Source organism: Panthera tigris, chromosome D1 (assembly GCF_018350195.1).
Source record: "Panthera tigris isolate Pti1 chromosome D1, P.tigris_Pti1_mat1.1, whole genome shotgun sequence".
In the NCBI taxonomy this organism is placed as follows: Eukaryota; Metazoa; Chordata; class Mammalia; order Carnivora; family Felidae; genus Panthera; species Panthera tigris.
The window spans coordinates 62,589,695-62,601,122 of record NC_056669.1 but is presented as its reverse complement, the minus strand read 5'-3'; the positions used below and the strand labels follow the sequence as shown (position 1 = coordinate 62,601,122).

Below are 11,428 nucleotides of genomic sequence, written 5' to 3'. Positions count from 1 at the left end.
TAAGGGCACAAATGCCACTTGTATGGAAATGGTAGAATGAGGTCAGAAAGGTATGGTGGGGCCAAATTTTGGGAGTAGGGTGACGGAGGCAGGGTGAAGCCTCTATTGTTTTGTTTTTTTAAATATTTATTTATTTTGAGAGAGAGAGAGACAGAGACAGAGACAGAGAGAAAAAGGCAGAGAGACAGAGTGACCCAAGAATCCCAAATAGGCTCTGCACTGTCAGTGCAGATCCCGATACAGGGTTTGAACTCACGAACCGTGAGATCATGACCTGAGCTGAAACCAAGAGTCAGATGCTTAATTGACTGAGCCACCCAGGCGCCTCTGTCTCTATTGGTTCCAGAAGCATGACTGACACAGAAGGTCTACATGCTAATGAGGCATCAAGGGTCAGAAGTCATTCCTACACTCAAGCGAGCATTCTCTGGGAGAACTTGCCTGTGGAGAGTCCCATGGTTTAGAACTTGATGCTCTCTTGTATGATCTCCATACACACTCAGAGATCCTTTCTGTTCCTGTCACCTTCAGCAGACTCATCAGCTTCTGAGTCACTATAGAGAGGACTCTAAAGTGCATCATGACTCACACCAACTTTACCATCTTTCACCCTGCAGTTTTTGTCCTACTGGGCATCCCTGGATGGGAGGCTTACCACATTTGGCTGTCAATACCCCTCTGCCTCATGTATATCACTGCCATTGTGGGGAACAGCATCCTGATAGTGGTCATCATCACAGAACGTAATCTTCATGAGCCCATGTACTTCTTTCTCTCCATGCTGGCCATCACGGACATCCTGCTGTCCACCACTACCGTACCCAAGGCTCTAGCCATCTTTTGGCTCCATGCCCATGACATTGCCTTTGATGCCTGTGTCACCCAAGTTTTCTTTGTCCATGTGATGTTTGTGGGGGAGTCAGCCATCCTATTAGCCATGGCCTTTGACCGCTTTGTGGCCATCTGTGTCCCCCTGCATTATACAGCCGTGCTAACATGGCGTGTTGTGGGAAGGATTGGTCTGGCCATTGTCACCAGAAGCTTCTGCATCATCTTCCCAGTGATCTTCTTATTGAAGCGGCTGCCCTTCTGCCGGACCAACATTGTCCCCCATTCTTATTGTGAGCATATTGGAGTGGCCCGCTTGGCCTGTGCTGACATCACCATTAACATCTGGTACGGCTTCTCAGTGCCCATTGTCATGGTCATCGTGGATGTGATCCTAATTGCTGTGTCTTACTCACTGATCCTCCGAGCTGTGTTTCGTTTGCCCTCCCAGGATGCCCGGCACAAGGCCCTTAGCACTTGTGGCTCCCACCTCTGTGTCATCCTCATGTTTTATGTTCCATCCTTCTTTACATTATTGACCCACCGCTTTGGACATAACATTCCTCGACATGTCCATATTCTGCTGGCCAATCTTTATGTGGTGGTGCCACCAATGCTCAATCCCATTGTCTATGGTGTGAAGACTAAGCAGATCCGGGAGGGTGTAGCCCACCGGTTCTTTGACATCAGGACTTGGTGCTGTGCTTCCCCTCTGGGCTAATGGCTCCTCAGGAATCTGTCCTCCAAGCTTTATCAAGGAAATTAAGTGTGAAATACAGGGATTTCCTGGACTAAGAGGGCTTTTACTTCTCTTCCTCTTTTTCTTCGTGGACCTTCTTTGTGGTCCTCCTCCAACTTTTCTTTTTTCCTCTTCTGGTTCTTCATCTTTGCCTTCTTCTCCTGTTTCTTTGTATTCTTTATCTTCTTCTCTTCTCACACCCCTCCTCCACAACCCAGGAATAATAACTAAGCATACATGCTTCTGATGTGAACATTTGGTATCTTCAGTAGACCAGACGTACTCCAGAAACACAGAGAACTGAACATAACATGAAGTGAGTTATGAGTACATGGATAAAAAGTTTTAACATCTGAAGAGATTACAGTTTCTTTTTTTTTTTTTATCTCCAAATGTGCGTTGATTCTTTGTACAAACTCAAGTAGCTCTTCACTCACTTTTATAATGGCAGTTGTTTTTGAAAAACAGTCATACGTGTCCTTCAGCCATCTGGAAAACTGCTCATTCTTCAAGTTTCAGATCAAGAACTACTTTCCCTGAAAACTCTTTCCTGACTTTTCCAGGCAGTCCAAGGTTCCTATCTTTGTACACTGATTGCATCTTGTACAAATCTCAAAATGTATGTAGTGAATTGTAATAGGTTGTTTATTTATTTGTACCCCTAATTGATTGTAAATTCCTTGAAATCAGAAGAGTATGTGTCATTCATATTTGTACTCTCAGTGCATTATAAAATGCCTGGGACACAATAAATGTTTGAAAAATGAATGGGAGCACAACTACCCAATTACCTCCTGATGTTAGAACAGCATTTCTCTTATGCACTTAAATGATCAGCTAAATTAGTCCACACACCAGGGATGAGTAAACCAGTTCCTCACAAAGTCACTTTGGTGTCAGGGAAGTAAACAAGCTGCAGATTGCAGAGTTTCTTCTTGCATGTTTGCTGTAACACAGACATCAGGGAATAGACTAGAGTAGGAGGAAACAGGTCACTCTTGATTTTCTCTTCTAACCTTGCTCCTACCCTTCTCATTATTAGTAATTATAGCACATTGTTCCTGGACAGGTTAGCAAAGTTGGAGTAGTCTCTTGGAGTTCACAGTCTTGACCTTCATTCTTTCATGCTTTTTCAGAAAAGGTCATGTACACTCATTTCTTCAACCACCACTGATGCAAATGAGTACAACATCTCTTTCTCCATCCTAGAACTCTTTTTTGGGGTATTAGATGTGTAAATCTACATATTAACTGGATATCTCCTCCAGAATGTAGAACTATATCATTCAGGCTAGCTTTTCCTCCCGTTCCATTCCTTTTCTTAGGAACTAGATTATGATGATTCCAGCAACTACATTGAGCTGGAAACCCTGGGGGAATTTCTCAAATTCCTCTCTGTCCTGTTCCTCAAGAAGTTAATGATTGTTACCAATATTGATTGTACCACTAAATAGCTATGTGGATAATACTTGGGAGTCCTGTCAGGATTAAAGCATTGCCCCTATTGCTTTCTAGCTGTATGAATATGTGAAACATATTTCATCGGTAAAATAGGGATAGTAATAATATCTCATAGGGTTGTTGAGAGGATTAAGTGAAATAAACCATATATGTAGTAATTAACACAATCCTTGTCTCATCATAAGTATCTGAGAAATATTTCATTAATGCTAAGTTCTTAGTATTGTTAGTCTTCTTTGTAACATTGCCTCTACCAATTAATTATGTCTGTTATCATCTTTCACCTCAGATACTGCATTAGCTTCTTAATTGATTTCATTGTTTTCAGTCTTTTACACTGTAACCTAAACTACCAATTGACTCGAAGTTAAACATTCTAAAAGGCATGGCTAATGATACTGCTTTCTGTCAAATACTTTCAAGTAATCTTCATTACTTATAGAACTGTTTTCCATAGAATATTCTACAGAAATAGCGGATATCATAATGGATATTTAATAAAAAAGTTTCATGGTCAAATAACTGAAAAATGTTTACACTCTGTGGTCATGCACATGTCTGTCCAAGGGAAGGCTAGAGTTTGCAGCGTATCTCCACACTAAAGTGACCATTGATACTTGTGTCCACATCCATATAATTTTTCTGAGAGCACTTCACTTTATATCTCTAAAATAACCTACTGTTCCATTAGCCACAGTTTAGAAATCATGGGACTACAGGGTAATTTCTAAACTAAGCATTAACTTCATAATCTAGTCCTAACTGACTTTTCCATTACTATCTCAAAACACACCATATAGTAATACATAGATAATAATAATAATTAAAACAATACCTAATGTTTATTAAGAGATTAATCTATTCTGGGAACCATGTTAAGTGCTCTGCTGCATTAGCTTATTTAATCCTTATACAGCCTTATGAGATAGTACCTTTGCTATCTCTGTTTTATACACAGGGGCACCCAAGGTTCAGAGAGGATGAGTAATTAAAGCCATTCAGCTGGCAAATGGTAGAATATTGATGTCAATTCCTTTTTGAAGTCTTCGCCAATACCCCCCAAGTCAGAGGTGATAACTTTGTCCTCTGGTTCTCCACAGCAATGACATTAATGGTTTCAACTGAATATTAATTACTCTATGAAGTCATCAGAACTTGGGTTCTGTGAGAGTAGAGAATATGTCTTACTCATCACTATAGTTCCAGCATCTAGCATAGGGTTCCCTATGTATATTTATAGATTGACTAATTTGAAATGTTGGTGAGATGTTTGACCTCTGGACCCTTCACTGTTAAATATTGTCTAATTTATGACTGAAAATCATTTGGACGGACACACACACACACACACACACCACTTAATTCCTTGTGATCTATTATTTCTTCTACATCTCCACAGGTTTCTATGTACATTGAGGTCTAGCAGGTATAGGCAGGGTTTTAATGTTCTATGTATTGACTAGCAGCAACTCAAATCCAGTCTGTCCATATCTTAGCCAGAGACATGGAGTCATTAACAGGTGCTGTGTGTACAGACTGCTGCAGGTAGGACATAGATTGCCCACCCACTCTGGTTCCTGGGTGAGTGATCTCTGGAGATTAGTCCTCCTGGGGTCTGCTTCTGTCTAATTGAACCAGACACACCCTAAAGACCTAGTGGAATAGAAGCTCTCTTCTTGCCCAAGGGATTCCTGTGGATGAGGTTCAAATACTGTCTGTCCTATTTTGCTCCAGCGTCTGCATCTGTCTGGTTCTTTCACATGTTGGGGAAGAACTTTCTCTTGATCTTGGGTAAGTTTCTGGGAAGGTGATAAATATTTGGTTCTCAAGAATTTTAGGTTTTCCTGAAATAAACTGAATAAACTATTGATTCAGATGAGATCTTCTTGAGTCCTCTGGATAATGTAGTATAAGTACACACTTGACCTCTTAAACTGCTGCAGAGATTTTGACTATGCAGAGCGGGGAGTATGGCTGATTTTTTCCCCCAGAATTAAAGTGGTTTAAAAAATATTGAACACTGAAAAGTAAGTGTATTAAAACTCAAAGCATTAAGTTTAAATATACTATTTATATAAAAGTTAGAATTTATTATACTTTTACTGGCTTTGGTGGGAGAAATTCATAGATAATGCTGCCAAAATAAAATTAGGGAAAAAATGAACCATTAAAATCACATACAACACACACATATATATAGGTGCTCCCATTTTCCCTTTTGTCTTGGGCTCTGATATGGTTCAGTACAGCATGGTCAATTCTGTCTTTACTTTAAATTTTGATATATTGTTCATCATGGATATTTTGCATTAATTTTGATTTAAAAATTGTATTAAAATATTACTTATGCTGTTTACTGATATTTTGGTGCCTGCTTACATTTTTCGCTGAGCTAAGTTCTCACTCATTTCCCTTTAGTCCTAATCTTAGGAGACTCAACACCTGGACGGCAGAGCACAGTTACAAAGACATGCAGTCCTGCTTCAATCTTTATAAACCTGATAGTTAGAAACGTACCTTTCAGTTTCAGGAGCAAAGACATTTCCCTTTGTGTTCAAGCCAAAATGAGGTGGGATTTTCTGTTACTTATAACGTGAAGTGTTATCATGGATACAAGAGAGAAGAAAAGAATTATTCATTTTAATTTTCAGTTTGCTTTTTCACTTAACTGTACACAATGGCTGATACCTTTTTTCTTAAAAATGGAAACAGAACATTCTATTGTAATGTATATGCCATGATTTATTTATTGCTTGACTGATGGATATGAAAGCTGTAATAATTTCTTTTATTACAGCAATGATATAGCAATGAATATCCTTATAGATATATCTTTATGTTCTCATGCTGTGCTACCAGCACTGGGGCTAATTGTTTTTGTTGTTTTCCAGTCTGGTAGGAAAGCTATGATATTTCAATATGACAGATTTTTTTTAACATATTGAACATCTATTCTTGTGTATATTGGCCATTTTTCTTATAGTGTGAATTGCCTATTTTGATTCTTTGCACATTTTCTGTTCATTCCTCATTCATTTATACTAACTTTTAATGTTTAAAGATATTAACCTTTTGTCTATTTTATGTTTTATAATTTTTTCCTCCTAGAATTATTTATTCTTTTGGAATTTATTCTTGTCTACATTGTTGCATAATTGCATCATTCAATTATTACTATCCATGAAATATCATTTTCTTATCGTAGAAAGATCTTTCCAGACTTAAAAATATTTTCCTATGTTTTCTCCTATGAACTTCCCTTTAATTTTTAATAATTTTTGGTTTTGTTTTTAAAATGTACATCTTTGGGATGCCTACGTGGCTCAGTCAGTTGAGCGCCTGACTCTTGGTTTCGATTCAGGTAATGAGGTCATTGTTTTGGTTTTGTGGGTTCAAGCCCTGCACTGGGCTCTGTGCTGACAGTGTGGATCCTGCTTGGGATTCTCTGTCTCCCTCTCTCTCTGTCCCTCCCTACTCGTGCTGTCTCTGTCTCTTTCAAAATAAATAAACTTAAAAAATTAAAATATACATGTTTAATTTATCTAGAGTTTTTATTTGTTTAGTGAGGGAGGTGGGAACTAATTTTATTCTTTTACAAAAATATCATTGTTCAATATCCCAGTGCCATTAAGTAACTAGGCCTTCCTTTCCCCACTAAACTGAAATGGTATTTTATCACATTTAAAATCCCAAGTATATTATTTTTTGTGCTCTCTATGTAGCTGTATTGACCTGGACTAACAATAACTGACATTTATTTAGTATTTTTATGCTAGGCACTACACTAGGAAGTTTAAAGAAAGTATTCAATTTAATCCTTTCAGGATAAGTATGAATAGTTCATTTTCACAGATTAGGCTAATTTTCTGAAATGTGAAAACTTGCCTTTTGTCAGTAATCAGAAAGTTGGAAGCCCAGAATTTGAACCTGGGGAAGGCTTCTCAGATGATAAATATTTAAGCTGTGAATTGGAAGCCCAGTAGGTGTAACAAGCATCAAAGGTAGAAAGTATTTTCCAGATTAAGAGAAAAGCTTGAGAAAAGTTAGGGAGGTTGGCAAACTCAGGTGTTGTGTGGAGAATAGATCATGGTCTAATTTAGATGTGTCAGGATGCCTGAAGGAGACTAAAGCTAGAGAAGAGAGTAACAGTGGGATTGTGGAAGGCTTTGCATGCTTGAGAAGTTGGGCTTTATCTTGTAATCAATAATTCATTAAATAAAGGTTGTAAGAGAAAACCCAATAAGATTTTTGTTTGTTTTGTACATACCACCCAGGCCACAACATAACTGATGTAACGGTTGAGGATAGGAAGCTGGGAGATGGGGAGCCCAGTTAGTTAGGATGCCACTGCACCAGAACAAGTGAAGGATGATCAAAGCCAGAATAGGAGGCTGTAAGTGAGAATGGGGAGGTATGTATGGATTCTAGACATTGCTGAGGTATGACCAGAAATCTTTATTTATATTTATATTTGCAATGATAATGTAGGAGGTAAAAGCATAACATTATATGTTCTAAGTCAAGGCATTAGTGATTGATTTAATTATCTAATGTTCAACTTTTGGTGAAGTTTATTTGTTCTGCCCACTGACTCTCATTTTCTATAGTCTTCATAGAGAGACTCCCAAAGAAGGCCTGTTTGGTGCTAACTTCACCACCTTCCACCCCACCGTGTTCATTCTACTTGGCATCCCAGGACTGGAGAACTACCACACCTGGATTTCTCTCCCCTTCTGTCTCATGTACATCACTGTAGTCTTGGGAAATGGAGCCCTCATCCTTGTTGTCCTCAGTGAGTGCACCCTCCATGAACCTGTGTATGTCTTCCTATCCATGCTGGCTGGCACTGACGTTCTGGTATCTACCACCACCGTTCCCAAAGCCCTGGCTATCTTTTGGTTTCATGCTGGGGAGATTGCCTTTGATGCCTGCATCACTCAGATGTTTTTCTTTTTTTTTTTTAATATGAAATTTATTGCCAAGTTAGTTTCCATACAACACCCAGTGCTCATCCCAACAGGTGCCCTCCTCAATGCCCATCACCCACTTTCCCCTTCTCCCTCACCCCCCATCAACCCTCAATTTATTCTCAGTTTTTAAGAGTCTCTTACAGTTTGCCTCATTCCCTTTCTGTAACTTTTTTTTCCCCTTCCCCTTCCCCATGGTCTTCTGTTAAATTTCTCAGGATCCACGTAAGAGTGAAAACATACGGTATCTGTCTTTCTCTGTATGACTTATTTCACTTAGCATAACATTCTCCAGTTCCATCCATGTTGTTATGAAAGGCCAGATTTAATTATTTCTCATTGCCAAGTAGTATTCCATTGTGTATATAAACCACAACTTCTTTATCCATTCATCAGGTGATGGACATTTAGGCTCTTTCCATAATTGGGCTATTGTTGAGAGTGCTGCTATAAACATTGGGGTACAGGTGCTCCTATACATCAGCACTCCTGTATCCCTTGGGTAAATTCCTAGCAGTGCTATTGCTGGGTCATAGGGTAGATCTATTTTTAATTTTTTGAGGAACCTCCACACTGTTTTCCAGAGCAGCTGCATCAGTGTGCATTCCCACCAACAGTGCAAGAGGGTTCCCGTTTCTCCACATCCTCGCCAGCATCTATAGTCTCCTGATTTATTCATTTTAGCCACTCTGACTGGCGTGAGGTGGTATCTCAGTGTGGTTTTAATTTGTATTTCCCTGGTGATGAGTGACGTTGAGCATCTTTTCATGTGTCTGTTGGCCATCTGGATGTCTTCTTTGGAAAAGTATCTATTCATGTCTTCTGCCCATTTCTTTACTGGATTGTATGTTTTTTGGGTGTGGAGTTTGGTGAGGTCTTTATAGATTTTAGATACTAGCTCTTTATCCGATATGTCATTTGCAAATATCTTTTTCCAATCAAAATTGCACCAGCATTCTTCTCAAAACTAGAACAAACAATCCTAAAACTTGTATGGAACCACAGAAGACCCTGAATAGCCAAAATAATATTGAAGAAGAAAACCAAAGTGGGAGGCATCACAATCCCAGACTTTGGCCTCTACTACAAAGCTGTCATCATCAAGACAGCGTGGTATTGGCACAAAAACAGACACATAGTGGAATAGAATAGAGACCCCAGAATTGGACCCACAAAAGTATGGCCAACTAATCTTTGACAAAGCAGGAAAGAATATCCAGTGGAAAAAGGACAGTCTCATTAACAAATGGTGCTGAGAGAACTGGACAGCAACATGCAGAAGAATGAAACTAGACCACTTTCTTACACCATTCACAAAAATAAACTCAAAATGGATGAAGGACCTGAATGTGAGGCAGGAAACCATCAAAACCCTAGAGGGGAAAGCAGGAAAAAAACTCTTTGACCTCAGGCACAGCAATTTCTTACTTGACACATCTCCAAAGGCAAGGGAGTTAAAAGCAAAAATGAAGTATTGGGACCTCATGAAGATAAAAAGCCTCTGCAGTGCAAAGGAAACAATCAACAAAACTAAAAGGCAACCGATGGAATGGGAAAAGATATTTGTAATTCTGACTTGAAGTTTGTTACCTGAGGAGGATGTTTTAGATGTGATGCATGTGAGAATTTCCAATATTTCTAGCGGCTGCTCTGCCTTCTGCTTACCTTCCAATACTGTATGGTAGCCATCATCATCTCCAACATTATTGCCATTATAACCACAAGTTTGCTCTATGAATAAATTTAGGTAATAGATATAAAAGAGTGCTTTTTAAAAAAATTGTTGAGAAAGACTAAGGTTGGCATTAATTACATTTTACATGTAAGGAACTATCATCATATATTAAAGACATTTCTTAACTCATGCAGGAGATGCATTGAGTGACACAGACACAGCCATTACCCTTAGAAAGCTGGTTGTCTGAGTTGGATACATGAATGAAGAACTAGTTATGGAGGTCTGTGCTCATAATACAGAATATGATACAACACACAGATATTCAGATGTTAAAATGATGAAGTAAACTAATAATCCATGAATTATGTCTTCTTCTATATCCATACTTCCCCCCCACCATTAGTGACAGTTGTATGGCTTTAAATTCCATTTCTAAATTAGAACGACTTCTAAATTGATATCTTTAGCCTATACTTTTGCTTTGAAATCCACATTCATATATTCAACTGTTTCTTGACATCTCCAGTTATATGTCTCATAGGCATCAAAAAATAAGCCTGTCTGTATTAGGATAGCTTAAGCTATGCTGTATTTCAGTGAATTAGCAAAACAAAGTTCATTCCTCTGTCATTTAAAGTATGGTGTGTATCAACAGAATGTATTCTCTATTAGGGAACTCAGGAATCCTGGTTCCCTGTCTTGTGAAGTATTGTCATAGCAACATGCATTTCTCTAAGTTGCCAAAGCAGGGAAAGAGAGGGAAAGGTGAGGCACTCCAATTATTAATTGCCTTGGTCTTGAAGTGATTCATCTTTCTTGCTCACATTTTCCTTGGTGAGCATGTTATCTTACCAAGGCCACAACTCAATTGCAAGGGAACATGGGAAATGTAGGAGAGCTCATGTGTTTGAAGTGGGTGCTCCTTATCTGTGCACTTGTCTGCCTGTGCTTTTGATCACTTAATATTTTTGTGTTCTCTTCTTCTCATGTATAGAACACACTCAAGTCATCTCTACTGGAGAAACCCTAAAGTCTCATCGGGGCACTTTGCCCAGCTCCAAGTGTAGGATCTTCAGGTGATATACAAGAACTTCTCTGTCAGGAGTGCCTGGGTGGCTCAGTCGGTTAGGCATCCGACTCTTGGTTTTGGCTCAGGTCATGATCTCATGGTTCTTGGGTTTGAGCCCCGCACTGGGGCTTCATGGTGGCAGTGAGGAACCTGCTTGGGATTCTCTCTCCCTCCCTGTCTCTCTCTCTGCTCCGTCCCCCTCTCCCACTGCTCACATGCTTTCTCTCTCTCTCTCTTAAAATAAATAAATAAACTTAAAAAAAAAGTTATCCATCAGATATGGTTGGGGTTTTTCTTGGTCTGGAGACCTATGATTTAAATTTTTTTTAAGTTTATTTATTTTTGACAGAGAGAGAGAGAGAGAGAGCGCTAGTGTGAGCTAGGGAGGGGCAGAGAGAGAGGGAGACACAGAATCTGAAGCAGGATCCAGACTCTGAGCTGTCAGCACAGAGCCTGATGCAGGCCTCAAACTCACGAACCAGGAGATCATGACCTGGGCCAAAGTTGAACACTTAACCAACTGGCCCACCCAGGCACCCCTGGAGACCTATGATTTAAAAGGAAATTTATCTGCTCACTCCTCACTCCCTTATTAAATATATGGTAGAATAACAGGGACATTTAACAACAATAACTTCTCCCATTTGGAAAGATGATGAATATGAGACACACATTAATCATTAATT

At 39.2% G+C, this 11,428-nt stretch overlaps 1 protein-coding gene across 1 annotated transcript; it reads left to right on the top strand.

Moving 5' to 3' along the window:
- The first annotated feature begins 580 nt into the window (after positions 1–580).
- On the top strand, positions 581–1,549 carry LOC102961864 (olfactory receptor 52B2). The gene has a single exon (XM_007083138.1). The coding sequence runs from the start codon at positions 581–583 to the stop codon at positions 1,547–1,549; it is 969 nt and encodes a 322-aa protein (XP_007083200.1).
- The last annotated feature ends 9,879 nt before the right edge of the window (positions 1,550–11,428 follow it).